General features: G+C 38.5%; 1 protein-coding gene across 3 annotated transcripts in view; it reads right to left on the bottom strand.

Annotated features, from left to right (window-relative positions):
* tex14 (testis expressed 14, intercellular bridge forming factor) overlaps window positions 1-18,181 on the bottom strand; it is a 72,918-nt gene that overhangs the window by 18,867 nt on the left and 35,870 nt on the right. For all 3 annotated transcript variants that reach the window (XM_069165023.1, XM_069165022.1, XM_069165024.1), the window contains exons 14-15: window positions 17,687-17,768; window positions 17,504-17,594 (exon numbers count right to left, since the gene is read on the bottom strand). In XM_069165023.1, coding sequence (XP_069021124.1) covers window positions 17,504-17,594; window positions 17,687-17,768 — 173 coding nt within the window. The remainder of the gene's footprint in view (window positions 1-17,503; window positions 17,595-17,686; window positions 17,769-18,181) is intronic.

Below are 18,181 nucleotides of genomic sequence, written 5' to 3' on the forward strand. Positions count from 1 at the left end.
CGTGTTAGTATCGATCAGTCCTTACGTGTTAGTATCGATCAGTCCTTACGTGTTAGTATCGATCAGTCCTTACGTGTTAGTATCGATCAGTCCTTGTGTTAGTATCGATCAGTCCTTGTGTTAGTATAGATCAGTCCTTACGTGTTAGTATCGATCAGTCCTTACGTGTTAGTATCGATCAGTCCTTGTGTTACTATAGATCAGTCCTTACGTGTTAGTATAGATCAGTCCTTACGTGTTAGTATAGATCAGTCCTTACGTGTTAGTATAGATCAGTCCTTACGTGTTAGTATAGATCAGTCCTTACGTGTTAGTATAGATCAGTCCTTGTGTTAGTATAGATCAGTCCTTACGTGTTAGTATAGATCAGTCCTTACGTGTTAGTATAGATCAGTCCTTACGTGTTAGTATAGATCAGTCCTTTCGTGTTTGTATAGATCAGTCCTTTCGTGTTTGTATCGATCAGTCTTTACGTGTTAGTATCGATCAGTCTTTACGTGTTAGTATCGATCAGTCCTTACGTTAGTATAGATCAGTCCTTGTGTTAGTATCGATCAGTCCTTACGTGTTAGTATCGATCAGTCCTTACGTGTTAGTATCGATCAGTCCTTACGTGTTAGTATCGATCAGTCCTTACGTGTTAGTATCGATCAGTCCTTGTGTTAGTATCGATCAGTCCTTGTGTTAGTATCGATCAGTCCTTGTGTTAGTATAGATCAGTCCTTACGTGTTAGTATAGATTAGTCCTTACGTGTTAGTATCGATCAGTCCTTACGTGTTAGTATAGATCAGTCCTTACGTGTTAGTATAGATCAGTCCTTTCGTGTTAGTATCGATCAGTCTTTACGTGTTAGTATCGATCAGTCTTTACGTGTTAGTATAGATCAGTCCTTACGTGTTAGTATAGATCAGTCCTTACGTTAGTATAGATCAGTCCTTGTGTTAGTATCGATCAGTCCTTGTGTTAGTATCGATCAGTCCTTACGTGTTAGTATCGATCAGTCCTTACGTGTTAGTATAGATCAGTCCTTGTGTTAGTATCGATCAGTCCTTACGTGTTAGTATCGATCAGTCCTTACGTGTTAGTATCGATCAGTCCTTACGTGTTAGTATCGATCATTCCTTACGTGTTAGTATCGATCAGTCCTTACGTGTTAGTATCGATCAGTCCTTGTGTTAGTATCGATCAGTCCTTGTGTTAGTATCGATCAGTCCTTACGTGTTAGTATCGATCAGTCCTTACGTGTTAGTATCGATCAGTCCTTGTGTTACTATCGATCAGTCCTTACGTGTTAGTATAGATCAGTCCTTACGTGTTAGTATAGATCAGTCCTTACGTGTTAGTATAGATCAGTCCTTGTGTTAGTATAGATCAGTCCTTACGTGTTAGTATCGATCAGTCCTTACGTGTTAGTATCGATCAGTCCTTACGTGTTAGTATCGATCAGTCCTTACGTGTTAGTATCGATCTGTCCTTACGTGTTAGTATCGATCAGTCCTTACGTGTTAGTATAGATCAGTCCTTACGTCTTAGTATAGATCAGTCCTTACGTCTTAGTATAGATCAGTCCTTGTGTTATTATAGATCAGTCCTTACGTGTTAGTATAGATCAGTCCTTGTGTTAGTATAGATCAGTCCTTGTGTTAGTATAGATCAGTCCTTACGTGTTAGTATAGATCAGTCCTTACGTGTTAGTATAGATCAGTCCTTACGTGTTAGTATCGATCAGTCCTTACGTGTTAGTATCGATCAGTCCTTACGTGTTAGTATCGATCAGTCCTTACGTGTTAGTATCGATCAGTCCTTACGTGTTAGTATCGATCAGTCCTTGTGTTACTATAGATCAGTCCTTACGTGTTAGTATAGATCAGTCCTTACGTGTTAGTATAGATCAGTCCTTACGTGTTAGTATAGATCAGTCCTTACGTGTTAGTATAGATTAGTCCTTGTGTTAGTATAGATCAGTCCTTACGTGTTAGTATAGATCAGTCCTTACGTGTTAGTATAGATCAGTCCTTTCGTGTTAGTATCGATCAGTCTTTACGTGTTAGTATCGATCAGTCTTTACGTGTTAGTATAGATCAGTCCTTACGTGTTAGTATAGATCAGTCCTTGTGTTAGTATCGATCAGTCCTTACGTGTTAGTATAGATCAGTCCTTACGTGTTAGTATAGATCAGTCCTTACGTGTTAGTATAGATCAGTCCTTGTGTTAGTATCGATCAGTCCTTACGTGTTAGTATCGATCAGTCCTTACGTGTTAGTATCGATCAGTCCTCACGTGTTAGTATCGATCAGTCCTCACGTGTTAGTATCGATCAGTCCTTACGTGTTAGTATCGATCAGTCCTTGTGTTAGTATCGATCAGTCCTTGTGTTAGTATCGATCAGTCCTTACGTGTTAGTATCGATCAGTCCTTGTGTTAGTATCGATCAGTCCTTACGTGTTAGTATCGATCAGTCCTTACGTGTTAGTATCGATCAGTCCTTACGTGTTAGTATAGATCAGTCCTTACGTGTTAGTATAGATCAGTCCTTACGTGTTAGTATAGATCAGTCCTTACGTGTTAGTATAGATCAGTCCTTTCGTGTTAGTATCGATCAGTCCTTACGTGTTAGTATCGATCAGTCCTTACGTGTTAGTATCGATCAGTCCTTGTGTTAGTATCGATCAGTCCTTGTGTTAGTATCGATCAATCCTTACGTGTTAGTATCGATCAGTCCTTACGTGTTAGTATCGATCAGTCCTTACGTGTTAGTATCGATCAGTCCTTACGTGTTAGTATCGATCAGTCCTTACGTGTTAGTATAGATCAGTCCTTGTGTTATTATAGATCAGTCCTTACGTGTTAGTATAGATCAGTCCTTGTGTTAGTATAGATCAGTCCTTACGTGTTAGTATAGATCAGTCCTTACGTGTTAGTATAGATCAGTCCTTACGTGTTAGTATAGATCAGTCCTTACGTGTTAGTATAGATCAGTCCTTACGTGTTAGTATCGATCAGTCCTTACGTGTTAGTATCGATCAGTCCTTACGTGTTAGTATCGATCAGTCCTTACGTGTCAGTATCGATCAGTCCTTACGTGTCAGTATCGATCAGTCCTTACGTGTCAGTATCGATCAGTCCTTACGTGTTAGTATCGATCAGTCCTTACGTGTTAGTATAGATCAGTCCTTACCTGTTAGTATAGATCAGTCCTTACGTTATTATAGATCAGTCCTTACGTGTTAGTATAGATCAGTCCTTGTGTTAGTATAGATCAGTCCTTACGTGTTAGTATAGATCAGTCCTTACGTGTTAGTATCGATCAGTCCTTACGTGTTAGTATCGATCAGTCCTTACGTGTTAGTATCGATCAGTCCTTACGTGTTAGTATCGATCAGTCCTTACGTGTTAGTATCGATCAGTCCTTACGTGTTAGTATAGATCAGTCCTTACGTGTTAGTATAGATCAGTCCTTACGTGTTAGTATAGATCAGTCCTTGTGTTACTATCGATCAGTCCTTACGTGTTAGTATAGATCAGTCCTTACGTGTTAGTATAGATCAGTCCTTACGTGTTAGTATAGATCAGTCCTTGTGTTAGTACAGATCAGTCCTTACGTGTTAGTATAGATCAGTCCTGACGTGTTAGTATAGATCAGTCCTTTCGTGTTAGTATCGATCAGTCCTTACGTGTTAGTATCGATCAGTCTTTACGTGCTAGTATCGATCAGTCCTTACGTGTTAGTATAGATCAGTCCTTACGTGTTAGTATAGATCAGTCCTTGTGTTAGTATCGATCAGTCCTTGTGTTAGTATCGATCAGTCCTTACGTGTTAGTATCGATCAGTCCTTACGTGTTAGTATAGATCAGTCCTTACGTGTTAGTATAGATCAGTCCTTACGTGTTAGTATCGATCAGTCCTTACGTGTTAGTATCGATCAGTCCTTACGTGTTAGTATCGATCAGTCCCTGTGTTAGTATCGATCAGTCCTTGTGTTAGTATCGATCAATCCTTACGTGTTAGTATCGATCAGTCCTTACGTGTTAGTATCGATCAGTCCTTACGTGTTAGTATAGATCAGTCCTTACGTGTTAGTATAGATCAGTCCTTACGTGTTAGTATAGATCAGTCCTTGTGTTATTATAGATCAGTCCTTACGTGTTAGTATAGATCAGTCCTTGTGTTAGTATAGATCAGTCCTTACGTGTTAGTATAGATCAGTCCTTACGTCTTAGTATAGATCAGTCCTTACGTGTTAGTATAGATCAGTCCTTGTGTTATTATAGATCAGTCCTTACGTGTTAGTATAGATCAGTCCTTGTGTTAGTATCGATCAGTCCTTACGTGTTAGTATCGATCAGTCCTTACGTGTTAGTATCGATCAGTCCTTACGTGTTAGTATCGATCAGTCCTTACGTGTTAGTATCGATCAGTCCTTACGTGTTAGTATAGATCAGTCCTTACGTGTTAGTATAGATCAGTCCTTACGTGTTAGTATAGATCAGTCCTTACGTGTTAGTATAGATCAGTCCTTACGTGTTAGTATAGATCAGTCCTTACGTGTTAGTATAGATCAGTCCTTACGTGTTAGTATAGATCAGTCCTTACGTGTTAGTATCGATCAGTCCTTACGTGTTAGTATCGATCAGTCCTTACGTGTTAGTATCGATCAGTCCTTACGTGTTAGTATCGATCAGTCCTTACGTGTTAGTATCGATCAGTCCTTACGTGTTAGTATCGATCAGTCCTTACGTGTTAGTATCGATCAGTCCTTGTGTTAGTATCGATCAGTCCTTGTGTTAGTATCGATCAGTCCTTGTGTTAGTATCGATCAGTCCTTGTGTTAGTATCGATCAGTCCTTGTGTTAGTATCGATCAGTCCTTGTGTTAGTATCGATCAGTCCTTGTGTTAGTATAGATCAGTCCTTACGTGTTAGTATCGATCAGTCCTTGTGTTAGTATCGATCAGTCCTTACGTGTTAGTATCGATCAGTCCTTACGTGTTAGTATCGATCAGTCCTTACGTGTTAGTATAGATCAGTCCTTACGTGTTAGTATAGATCAGTCCTTACGTGTTAGTATAGATCAGTCCTTTCGTGTTAGTATCGATCAGTCCTTACGTGTTAGTATCGATCAGTCCTTGTGTTAGTATCGATCAGTCCTTGTGTTAGTATCGATCAATCCTTACGTGTTAGTATCGATCAGTCCTTACGTGTTAGTATCGATCAGTCCTTACGTGTTAGTATCGATCAGTCCTTACGTGTTAGTATAGATCAGTCCTTACGTGTTAGTATAGATCAGTCCTTGTGTTATTATAGATCAGTCCTTACGTGTTAGTATAGATCAGTCCTTGTGTTAGTATAGATCAGTCCTTACGTGTTAGTATAGATCAGTCCTTACGTGTTAGTATAGATCAGTCCTTACGTGTTAGTATAGATCAGTCCTTACGTGTTAGTATAGATCAGTCCTTACGTGTTAGTATCGATCAGTCCTTACGTGTTAGTATCGATCAGTCCTTACGTGTTAGTATCGATCAGTCCTTACGTGTTAGTATCGATCAGTCCTTACGTGTCAGTATCGATCAGTCCTTACGTGTCAGTATCGATCAGTCCTTACGTGTTAGTATCGATCAGTCCTTACGTGTTAGTATAGATCAGTCCTTACGTGTTAGTATAGATCAGTCCTTACGTGTTAGTATAGATCAGTCCTTACGTGTTAGTATAGATCAGTCCTTACGTTATTATAGATCAGTCCTTACGTGTTAGTATAGATCAGTCCTTGTGTTAGTATAGATCAGTCCTTACGTGTTAGTATAGATCAGTCCTTACGTGTTAGTATAGATCAGTCCTTACGTGTTAGTATCGATCAGTCCTTACGTGTTAGTATCGATCAGTCCTTACGTGTTAGTATCGATCAGTCCTTACGTGTTAGTATAGATCAGTCCTTACGTGTTAGTATAGATCAGTCCTTACGTGTTAGTATAGATCAGTCCTTACGTGTTAGTATAGATTAGTCCTTGTGTTAGTATAGATCAGTCCTTACGTGTTAGTATAGATCAGTCCTTACGTGTTAGTATAGATCAGTCCTTACGTGTTAGTATAGATCAGTCTTTACGTGTTAGTATCGATCAGTCTTTACGTGTTAGTATCGATCAGTCTTTACGTGTTAGTATCGATCAGTCCTTACGTGTTAGTATCGATCAGTCCTTGTGTTAGTATCGATCAGTCCTTGTGTTAGTATAGATCAGTCCTTACGTGTAAGTATAGATCAGTCCTTGTGTTAGTATCGATCAGTCCTTACGTGTTAGTATCGATCAGTCCTTACGTGTTAGTATCGATCAGTCCTTGTGTTAGTATCGATCAGTCCTTACGTGTTAGTATCGATCAGTCCTTACGTGTTAGTATCGATCAGTCCTTGTGTTACTATCGATCAGTCCTTACGTGTTAGTATAGATCAGTCCTTACGTGTTAGTATAGATCAGTCCTTACGTGTTAGTATAGATCAGTCCTTGTGTTAGTACAGATCAGTCCTTACGTGTTAGTATAGATCAGTCCTGACGTGTTAGTATAGATCAGTCCTTTCGTGTTAGTATCGATCAGTCCTTACGTGTTAGTATCGATCAGTCTTTACGTGCTAGTATCGATCAGTCCTTACGTGTTAGTATAGATCAGTCCTTACGTGTTAGTATAGATCAGTCCTTGTGTTAGTATCGATCAGTCCTTGTGTTAGTATCGATCAGTCCTTACGTGTTAGTATCGATCAGTCCTTACGTGTTAGTATAGATCAGTCCTTACGTGTTAGTATAGATCAGTCCTTACGTGTTAGTATCGATCAGTCCTTACGTGTTAGTATCGATCAGTCCTTACGTGTTAGTATCGATCAGTCCCTGTGTTAGTATCGATCAGTCCTTGTGTTAGTATCGATCAATCCTTACGTGTTAGTATCGATCAGTCCTTACGTGTTAGTATCGATCAGTCCTTACGTGTTAGTATAGATCAGTCCTTACGTGTTAGTATAGATCAGTCCTTACGTGTTAGTATAGATCAGTCCTTGTGTTATTATAGATCAGTCCTTACGTGTTAGTATAGATCAGTCCTTGTGTTAGTATAGATCAGTCCTTACGTGTTAGTATCGATCAGTCCTTGTGTTAGTATCGATCAGTCCTTACGTGTTAGTATCGATCAGTCCTTACGTGTTAGTATCGATCAGTCCTTACGTGTTAGTATAGATCAGTCCTTGTGTTAGTATAGATCAGTCCTTACGTGTTAGTATCGATCAGTCCTTACGTGTTAGTATCGATCAGTCCTTACGTGTTAGTATCGATCAGTCCTTACGTGTTAGTATCGATCAGTCCTTACGTGTTAGTATCGATCAGTCCTTACGTGTTAGTATCGATCAGTCCTTACGTGTTAGTATCGATCAGTCCTTACGTGTTAGTATCGATCAGTCCTTGTGTTAGTATCGATCAGTCCTTGTGTTAGTATCGATCAGTCCTTGTGTTAGTATCGATCAGTCCTTACGTGTTAGTATCGATCAGTCCTTGTGTTACTATAGATCAGTCCTTACGTGTTAGTATAGATCAGTCCTTACGTGTTAGTATAGATCAGTCCTTACGTGTTAGTATAGATCAGTCCTTGTGTTAGTATAGATCAGTCCTTACGTGTTAGTATAGATCAGTCCTTACGTGTTAGTATAGATCAGTCCTTACGTGTTAGTATAGATCAGTCCTTGTGTTAGTATAGATCAGTCCTTGTGTTAGTATCGATCAGTCCTTACGTGTTAGTATCGATCAGTCCTTACGTGTTAGTATCGATCAGTCCTTACGTGTTAGTATCGATCAGTCCTTACGTGTTAGTATAGATCAGTCCTTACGTGTTAGTATAGATCAGTCCTTACGTGTTAGTATAGATCAGTCCTTGTGTTAGCATCGATCAGTCCTTGTGTTAGTATCGATCAGTCCTTACGTGTTAGTATAGATCAGTCCTTGTGTTAGTATAGATCAGTCCTTACGTGTTAGTATAGATCAGTCCTTATGTGTTAGTATAGATCAGTCCTTGTGTTAGTATAGATCAGTCCTTGTGTTATTATAGATCAGTCCTTGTGTTATTATAGATCAGTCCTTACGTGTTAGTATAGATCAGTCCTTACGTGTTAGTATAGATCAGTCCTTACGTGTTAGTATAGATCAGTCCTTGTGTTATTATAGATCAGTCCTTACGTGTTAGTATAGATCAGTCCTTACGTGTTAGTATAGATCAGTCCTTACGTGTTAGTATAGATCAGTCCTTACGTGTTAGTATAGATCAGTCCTTACGTGTTAGTATAGATCAGTCCTTACGTGTTAGTATAGATCAGTCCTTTCGTGTTAGTATCGATCAGTCCTTGTGTTACTATAGATCAGTCCTTACGTGTTAGTATAGATCAGTCCTTACGTGTTAGTATAGATCAGTCCTTACGTGTTAGTATAGATTAGTCCTTGTGTTAGTATAGATCAGTCCTTACGTGTTAGTATAGATCAGTCCTTACGTGTTAGTATAGATCAGTCCTTACGTGTTAGTATAGATCAGTCTTTACGTGTTAGTATCGATCAGTCTTTACGTGTTAGTATCGATCAGTCTTTACGTGTTAGTATCGATCAGTCCTTACGTGTTAGTATCGATCAGTCCTTGTGTTAGTATCGATCAGTCCTTGTGTTAGTATAGATCAGTCCTTACGTGTTAGTATAGATCAGTCCTTGTGTTAGTATCGATCAGTCCTTACGTGTTAGTATCGATCAGTCCTTACGTGTTAGTATCGATCAGTCCTTGTGTTAGTATCGATCAGTCCTTACGTGTTAGTATCGATCAGTCCTTACGTGTTAGTATCGATCAGTCCTTGTGTTACTATCGATCAGTCCTTACGTGTTAGTATAGATCAGTCCTTACGTGTTAGTATAGATCAGTCCTTACGTGTTAGTATAGATCAGTCCTTGTGTTAGTACAGATCAGTCCTGACGTGTTTGTATAGATCAGTCCTTTCGTGTTAGTATCGATCAGTCCTTACGTGTTAGTATCGATCAGTCCTTACGTGTTAGTATCGATCAGTCTTTACGTGCTAGTATCGATCAGTCCTTACGTGTTAGTATAGATCAGTCCTTACGTGTTAGTATAGATCAGTCCTTGTGTTAGTATCGATCAGTCCTTGTGTTAGTATCGATCAGTCCTTACGTGTTAGTATCGATCAGTCCTTACGTGTTAGTATAGATCAGTCCTTACGTGTTAGTATAGATCAGTCCTTACGTGTTAGTATCGATCAGTCCTTACGTGTTAGTATCGATCAGTCCCTGTGTTAGTATCGATCAGTCCTTGTGTTAGTATCGATCAATCCTTACGTGTTAGTATCGATCAGTCCTTACGTGTTAGTATCGATCAGTCCTTACGTGTTAGTATAGATCAGTCCTTACGTGTTAGTATAGATCAGTCCTTACGTGTTAGTATAGATCAGTCCTTGTGTTATTATAGATCAGTCCTTACGTGTTAGTATAGATCAGTCCTTGTGTTAGTATAGATCAGTCCTTACGTGTTAGTATAGATCAGTCCTTACGTCTTAGTATAGATCAGTCCTTACGTGTTAGTATAGATCAGTCCTTGTGTTATTATAGATCAGTCCTTACGTGTTATTATAGATCAGTCCTTACGTGTTAGTATAGATCAGTCCTTACGTGTTAGTATCGATCAGTCCTTACGTGTTAGTATCGATCAGTCCTTACGTGTTAGTATCGATCAGTCCTTACGTGTTAGTATCGATCAGTCCTTACGTGTTAGTATCGATCAGTCCTTACGTGTTAGTATCGATCAGTCCTTACGTGTTAGTATAGATCAGTCCTTACGTGTTAGTATAGATCAGTCCTTACGTGTTAGTATCGATCAGTCCTTACGTGTTAGTATCGATCAGTCCTTACGTGTTAGTATCGATCAGTCCTTACGTGTTAGTATCGATCAGTCCTTACGTGTTAGTATCGATCAGTCCTTACGTGTTAGTATCGATCAGTCCTTGTGTTAGTATCGATCAGTCCTTGTGTTAGTATCGATCAGTCCTTGTGTTAGTATCGATCAGTCCTTACGTGTTAGTATCGATCAGTCCTTGTGTTACTATAGATCAGTCCTTACGTGTTAGTATAGATCAGTCCTTACGTGTTAGTATAGATCAGTCCTTACGTGTTAGTATAGATCAGTCCTTACGTGTTAGTATAGATCAGTCCTTGTGTTAGTATAGATCAGTCCTTACGTGTTAGTATAGATCAGTCCTTACGTGTTAGTATAGATCAGTCCTTACGTGTTAGTATAGATCAGTCCTTGTGTTAGTATAGATCAGTCCTTGTGTTAGTATCGATCAGTCCTTACGTGTTAGTATCGATCAGTCCTTACGTGTTAGTATCGATCAGTCCTTACGTGTTAGTATCGATCAGTCCTTACGTGTTAGTATAGATCAGTCCTTACGTGTTAGTATAGATCAGTCCTTACGTGTTAGTATAGATCAGTCCTTACGTGTTAGTATAGATCAGTCCTTGTGTTAGCATCGATCAGTCCTTGTGTTAGTATCGATCAGTCCTTACGTGTTAGTATAGATCAGTCCTTGTGTTAGTATAGATCAGTCCTTACGTGTTAGTATAGATCAGTCCTTATGTGTTAGTATAGATCAGTCCTTGTGTTAGTATAGATCAGTCCTTGTGTTATTATAGATCAGTCCTTGTGTTATTATAGATCAGTCCTTACGTGTTAGTATAGATCAGTCCTTACGTGTTAGTATAGATCAGTCCTTACGTGTTAGTATAGATCAGTCCTTGTGTTATTATAGATCAGTCCTTACGTGTTAGTATAGATCAGTCCTTACGTGTTAGTATAGATCAGTCCTTACGTGTTAGTATAGATCAGTCCTTACGTGTTAGTATAGATCAGTCCTTACGTGTTAGTATAGATCAGTCCTTACGTGTTAGTATAGATCAGTCCTTTCGTGTTAGTATCGATCAGTCCTTTCGTGTCAGTATCGATCAGTCCTTACGTGTTAGTATCGATCAGTCCTTACGTGTTAGTATCGATCAGTCCTTACGTGTTAGTATCGATCAGTCCTTACGTGTTAGTATCGATCAGTCCTTGTGTTAGTATCGATCAGTCCTTGTGTTAGTATCGATCAGTCCTTACGTGTTAGTATCGATCAGTCCTTACGTGTTAGTATCGATCAGTCCTTGTGTTAGTATCGATCAGTCCTTACGTGTTAGTATCGATCAGTCCTTACGTGTTAGTATAGATCAGTCCTTACGTGTTAGTATAGATCAGTCCTTACGTGTTAGTATAGATCAGTCCTTACGTGTTAGTATCGATCAGTCCTTACGTGTTAGTATCGATCAGTCCTTACGTGTTAGTATCGATCAGTCCTTACGTGTTAGTATCGATCAGTCCTTGTGTTAGTATCGATCAGTCCTTACGTGTTAGTATCGATCAGTCCTTACGTGTTAGTATCGATCAGTCCTTACGTGTTAGTATAGATCAGTCCTTACGTGTTAGTATAGATCAGTCCTTACGTGTTAGTATCGATCAGTCCTTACGTGTTAGTATAGATCAGTCCTTACGTGTTAGTATCGATCAGTCCTTACATGTTAGTATCGATCAGTCCTTGTGTTAGTATCGATCAGTCCTTACGTGTTAGTATCGATCAGTCCTTACGTGTTAGTATCGATCAGTCCTTACGTGTTAGTATCGATCAGTCCTTGTGTTACTATAGATCAGTCCTTGTGTTAGTATAGATCAGTCCTTACGTGTTAGTATAGATCAGTCCTTACGTGTTAGTATAGATCAGTCCTTGTGTTAGTATAGATCAGTCCTTACGTGTTAGTATAGATCAGTCCTTACGTGTTAGTATAGATCAGTACTTGTGTTAGTATAGATCAGTCCTTGTGTTAGTATCGATCAGTCCTTACGTGTTAGTATCGATCAGTCCTTACGTGTTAGTATCGATCAGTCCTTACGTGTTAGTATAGATCAGTCCTTACGTGTTAGTATAGATCAGTCCTTACGTGTTAGTATAGATCAGTCCTTACGTGTTAGTATAGATCAGTCCTTGTGTTAGCATCGATCAGTCCTTGTGTTAGTATCGATCAGTCCTTACGTGTTAGTATCGATCAGTCCTTACGTGTTAGTATAGATCAGTCCTTACGTGTTAGTATAGATCAGTCCTTATGTGTTAGTATAGATCAGTCCTTGTGTTATTATAGATCAGTCCTTGTGTTATTATAGATCAGTCCTTGTGTTATTATAGATCAGTCCTTACGTGTTAGTATAGATCAGTCCTTACGTGTTAGTATAGATCAGTCCTTACGTGTTAGTATAGATCAGTCCTTGTGTTATTATAGATCAGTCCTTACGTGTTAGTATAGATCAGTCCTTACGTGTTAGTATAGATCAGTCCTTACGTGTTAGTATAGATCAGTCCTTGTGTTAGTATAGATCAGTCCTTACGTGTTAGTATAGATCAGTCCTTACGTGTTAGTATAGATCAGTCCTTGTGTGTTAGTATAGATCAGTCCTTGTGTTATTATAGATCAGTCCTTGTGTTAGTATAGATCAGTCCTTGTGTTAGTATAGATCAGTCCTTACGTGTTAGTATAGATCAGTCCTTACGTGTTAGTATAGATCAGTCCTTACGTGTTAGTATAGATCAGTCCTTACGTGTTAGTATAGATCAGTCCTTACGTGTTAGTATAGATCAGTCCTTACGTGTTAGTATAGATCAGTCCTTGTGTTAGTATAGATCAGTCCTTACGTGTTAGTATCGATCAGTCCTTACGTGTTAGTATCGATCAGTCCTTGTGTTAGTATAGATCAGTCCTTGTGTTATTATAGATCAGTCCTTACGTGTTAGTATAGATCAGTCCTTACGTGTTAGTATAGATCAGTCCTTGTGTTAGTATCGATCAGTCCTTGTGTTAGTATAGATCAGTCCTTACGTGTTAGTATAGATCAGTCCTTGTGTTAGTATAGATCAGTCCTTACGTGTTAGTATAGATCAGTCCTCATGTGTTAGTATAGATCAGTCCTTGTGTTATTATAGATCAGTCCTTGTGTTAGTATAAATCAGTCCTTGTGTTAGTATAGATCAGTCCTTGTGTTATTATAGATCAGTCCTTACGTGTTAGTATAGATCAGTCCTTACGTGTTAGTATAGATCAGTCCTTATGTGTTAGTATAGATCAGTCCTTGTGTTATTATAGATCAGTCCTTATGTGTTAGTATAGATCAGTCCTTACGTGTTAGTATAGATCAGTCCTTATGTGTTAGTATAGATCAGTCCTTGTGTTATTATAGATCAGTCCTTGTGTTAGTATAGATCAGTCCTTGTGTTAGTATAGATCAGTCCTTGTGTTATTATAGATCAGTCCTTACGTGTTAGTATAGATCAGTCCTTACGTGTTAGTATAGATCAGTCCTTATGTGTTAGTATAGATCAGTCCTTACGTGTTAGTATAGATCAGTCCTTATGTGTTAGTATAGATCAGTCCTTGTGTTATTATAGATCAGTCCTTGTGTTAGTATAGATCAGTCCTTGTGTTAGTATAGATCAGTCCTTGTGTTATTATAGATCAGTCCTTGTGTTAGTATAGATCAGTCCTTACGTGTTAGTATAGATCAGTCCTTACGTGTTAGTATAGATCAGTCCTTATGTGTTAGTATAGATCAGTCCTTGTGTTATTATAGATCAGTCCTTGTGTTAGTATAGATCAGTCCTTGTGTTAGTATAGATCAGTCCTTGTGTTATTATAGATCAGTCCTTACGTGTTAGTATAGATCAGTCCTTACGTGTTAGTATAGATCAGTCCTTATGTGTTAGTATAGATCAGTCCTTGTGTTATTATAGATCAGTCCTTATGTGTTAGTATAGATCAGTCCTTACGTGTTAGTATAGATCAGTCCTTGTGTTAGTATAGATCAGTCCTTGTGTTAGTATAGATCAGTCCTTACGTGTTAGTATAGATCAGTCCTTACGTGTTAGTATAGATCAGTCCTTATGTGTTAGTATAGATCAGTCCTTGTGTTATTATAGATCAGTCCTTACGTGTTAGTATAGATCAGTCCTTGTGTTAGTATAGATCAGTCCTTGTGTTAGTATAGATCAGTCCTTGTGTTATTATAGATCAGTCCTTACGTGTTAGTATAGATCAGTCCTTGTGTGTTAGTATAGATCAGTCCTTGTGTTATTATAGATCAGTCCTTGTGTTAGTATAGATCAGTCCTTGTGTTAGTATAGATCAGTCCTTACGTGTTAGTATAGATCAGTCCTTACGTGTTAGTATAGATCAGTCCTTACGTGTTAGTATAGATCAGTCCTTACGTGTTAGTATAGATCAGTCCTTACGTGTTAGTATAGATCAGTCCTTGTGTTAGTATAGATCAGTCCTTGTGTTAGTATAGATCAGTCCTTACGTGTTAGTATCGATCAGTCCTTACGTGTTAGTATCGATCAGTCCTTGTGTTAGTATAGATCAGTCCTTGTGTTATTATAGATCAGTCCTTACGTGTTAGTATCGATCAGTCCTTACGTGTTAGTATAGATCAGTCCTTGTGTTAGTATCGATCAGTCCTTGTGTTAGTATAGATCAGTCCTTACGTGTTAGTATAGATCAGTCCTTGTGTTAGTATAGATCAGTCCTTACGTGTTAGTATAGATCAGTCCTCATGTGTTAGTATAGATCAGTCCTTGTGTTATTATAGATCAGTCCTTGTGTTAGTATAAATCAGTCCTTGTGTTAGTATAGATCAGTCCTTGTGTTATTATAGATCAGTCCTTACGTGTTAGTATAGATCAGTCCTTACGTGTTAGTATAGATCAGTCCTTATGTGTTAGTATAGATCAGTCCTTGTGTTATTATAGATCAGTCCTTATGTGTTAGTATAGATCAGTCCTTACGTGTTAGTATAGATCAGTCCTTATGTGTTAGTATAGATCAGTCCTTGTGTTATTATAGATCAGTCCTTGTGTTAGTATAGATCAGTCCTTGTGTTAGTATAGATCAGTCCTTGTGTTATTATAGATCAGTCCTTACGTGTTAGTATAGATCAGTCCTTACGTGTTAGTATAGATCAGTCCTTATGTGTTAGTATAGATCAGTCCTTGTGTTATTATAGATCAGTCCTTGTGTTAGTATAGATCAGTCCTTGTGTTAGTATAGATCAGTCCTTGTGTTATTATAGATCAGTCCTTGTGTTAGTATAGATCAGTCCTTACGTGTTAGTATAGATCAGTCCTTACGTGTTAGTATAGATCAGTCCTTATGTGTTAGTATAGATCAGTCCTTGTGTTATTATAGATCAGTCCTTGTGTTAGTATAGATCAGTCCTTGTGTTAGTATAGATCAGTCCTTGTGTTATTATAGATCAGTCCTTACGTGTTAGTATAGATCAGTCCTTACGTGTTAGTATAGATCAGTCCTTATGTGTTAGTATAGATCAGTCCTTGTGTTATTATAGATCAGTCCTTATGTGTTAGTATAGATCAGTCCTTACGTGTTAGTATAGATCAGTCCTTGTGTTAGTATAGATCAGTCCTTGTGTTAGTATAGATCAGTCCTTACGTGTTAGTATAGATCAGTCCTTACGTGTTAGTATAGATCAGTCCTTATGTGTTAGTATAGATCAGTCCTTGTGTTATTATAGATCAGTCCTTACGTGTTAGTATAGATCAGTCCTTGTGTTAGTATAGATCAGTCCTTGTGTTAGTATAGATCAGTCCTTACGTCTTAGTATAGATCAGTCCTTACGTCTTAGTATAGATCAGTCCTTACGTGTTAGTATAGATCAGTCCTTACGTGTTAGTATAGATCAGTCCTTACGTGTTAGTATAGATCAGTCCTTACGTGTTAGTATAGATCAGTCCTTACGTGTTAGTATAGATCAGTCCTTACGTGTTAGTATAGATCAGTCCTTACGTGTTAGTATCGATCAGTCCTTACGTGTTAGTATAGATCAGTCCTTGTGTTAGTATAGATCAGTCCTTACGTGTTAGTATAGATCAGTCCTTACGTGTTAGTATAGATCAGTCCTTACGTGTTATTATAGATCAGTCCTTACGTGTTAGTATAGATCAGTCCTTGTGTTAGTATAGATCAGTCCTTACGTGTTAGTATCGATCAGTCCTTACGTGTTAGTATCGATCAGTCCTTACGTGTTAGTATCGATCAGTCCTTGTGTTAGTATCGATCAGTCCTTGTGTTAGTATCGATCAGTCCTTACATGTTAGTATAGATCAGTCCTTGTGTTAGTATCGATCAGTCCTTACGTGTTAGTATAGATCAGTCCTTACGTGTTAGTATAGATCAGTCCTTACGTGTTAGTATAGCTCAGTCCTTACGTGTTAGTATAGCTCAGTCCTTGTGTTAGTATAGATCAGTCCTTACGTGTTAGTATAGATCAGTCCTTACGTGTTAGTATCGATCAGTCCTTACGTGTTAGTATCGATCAGTCCTTACGTGTTATTATAGATCAGTCCTTACGTGTTAGTATAGATCAGTCCTTGTGTTAGTATAGATCAGTCCTTACGTGTTAGTATCGATCAGTCCTTACGTGTTATTATAGATCAGTCCTAACGTGTTAGTATAGATCAGTCCTTACGTGTTAGTATCGATCAGTCCTTGTGTTAGTATAGATCAGTCCTTGTGTTATTATAGATCAGTCCTTACGTGTTAGTATCGATCAGTCCTTACGTGTTATTATAGATCAGTCCTAACGTGTTAGTATAGATCAGTCCTTACGTGTTAGTATCGATCAGTCCTTACGTGTTAGTATAGATCAGTCCTTACGTGTTATTATCGATCAGTCCTTACGTGTTAGTATAGATCAGTCCTTACGTGTTATTATAGATCAGTCCTTACGTGTTAGTATAGATCAGTCCTTTCGTGTTATTATAGATCAGTCCTTACGTGTTAGTATAGATCAGTCCTTACGTGTTAGTATCGATCAGTCCTTGTGTTAGTATAGATCAGTCCTTACGTGTTAGTATAGATCAGTCCTTACGTGTTAGTATAGATCAGTCCTTACGTGTTATTATCGATCAGTCCTTACGTGTTAGTATAGATCAGTCCTTACGTGTTATTATAGATCAGTCCTTACGTGTTAGTATCGATCAGTCCTTACGTGTTAGTATAGATCAGTCCTTACGTGTTAGTATAGATCAGTCCTTGTGTTAGTATAGATCAGTCCTTACGTGTTATTATAGATCAGTCCTTACGTGTTAGTATAGATCAGTCCTTACGTGTTAGTATCGATCAGTCCTTGTGTTAGTATAGATCAGTCCTTGTGTTATTATAGATCAGTCCTTACGTGTTATTATCGATCAGTCCTTACGTGTTAGTATAGATCAGTCCTTACGTGTTATTATAGATCAGTCCTTACGTGTTAGTATAGATCAGTCCTTACGTGTTATTATAGATCAGTCCTTACGTGTTAGTATAGATCAGTCCTTACGTGTTAGTATAGATCAGTCCTTACGTGTTAGTGCAGGGCGTGTCCTGTGTCTGTGTTCCTCTAACACCAGGATCTGTGCAGGTCCTCTCCCAGTGGTTCAGAAAGTTCTCATATTCTGGAGATAAAACAGAGAAAAGACTCAACCATCTTCATTAACATCTTCCTCCCATTTTCCACCTTCAGTGAGAGAACATGTAAAAGTCTTACGTGTGCTATGAGTTGCCAGCAGTGGAGTCCATGTAGCTGCTGGACCTCCACGGTCGTCCTCTGCAGCGTCTCCCCTGGAGGTCTGGAGGACACATCATCATCCTCAGCTTGTATTATACCTTTTTTATTTCCCCTTCAGTGGTTTGAAGATCATTGTGTTCCAGATGTCAGACATTGTATGGTGTTGTTCCAGGGTTTACTGAAGTTAGATGGCATTTACACTGAAGGAAATATTTCAACAGACTCTTTCGCTATCTTTAGATATCCTTCAGCATCATTTGGTAGCACAATTCCCCAAACATCTGCTTGACATATTTGGGCCTCAGTCTGATGAACGTTGTATTAGCTCACTGACACTGAAGAGATTTCTTCCTGCCAACTCAGAGAAAGTGTGGATGTAGTTCAGGTATTGAACTTTGGTAGGAAATCACAAGGCATTCTTCAAAACCAGATATTAATGAAGCCGTTCAGCTGATGCTATAAAAGGATTTAAGT

The sequence above is a fragment of the Embiotoca jacksoni genome, unplaced genomic scaffold (assembly GCF_022577435.1).
Source record: "Embiotoca jacksoni isolate LCO1_2020_lvr unplaced genomic scaffold, fEmbJac1.0.p SCAF_33, whole genome shotgun sequence".
NCBI lineage: Eukaryota > Metazoa > Chordata > Actinopteri > Embiotocidae > Embiotoca > Embiotoca jacksoni.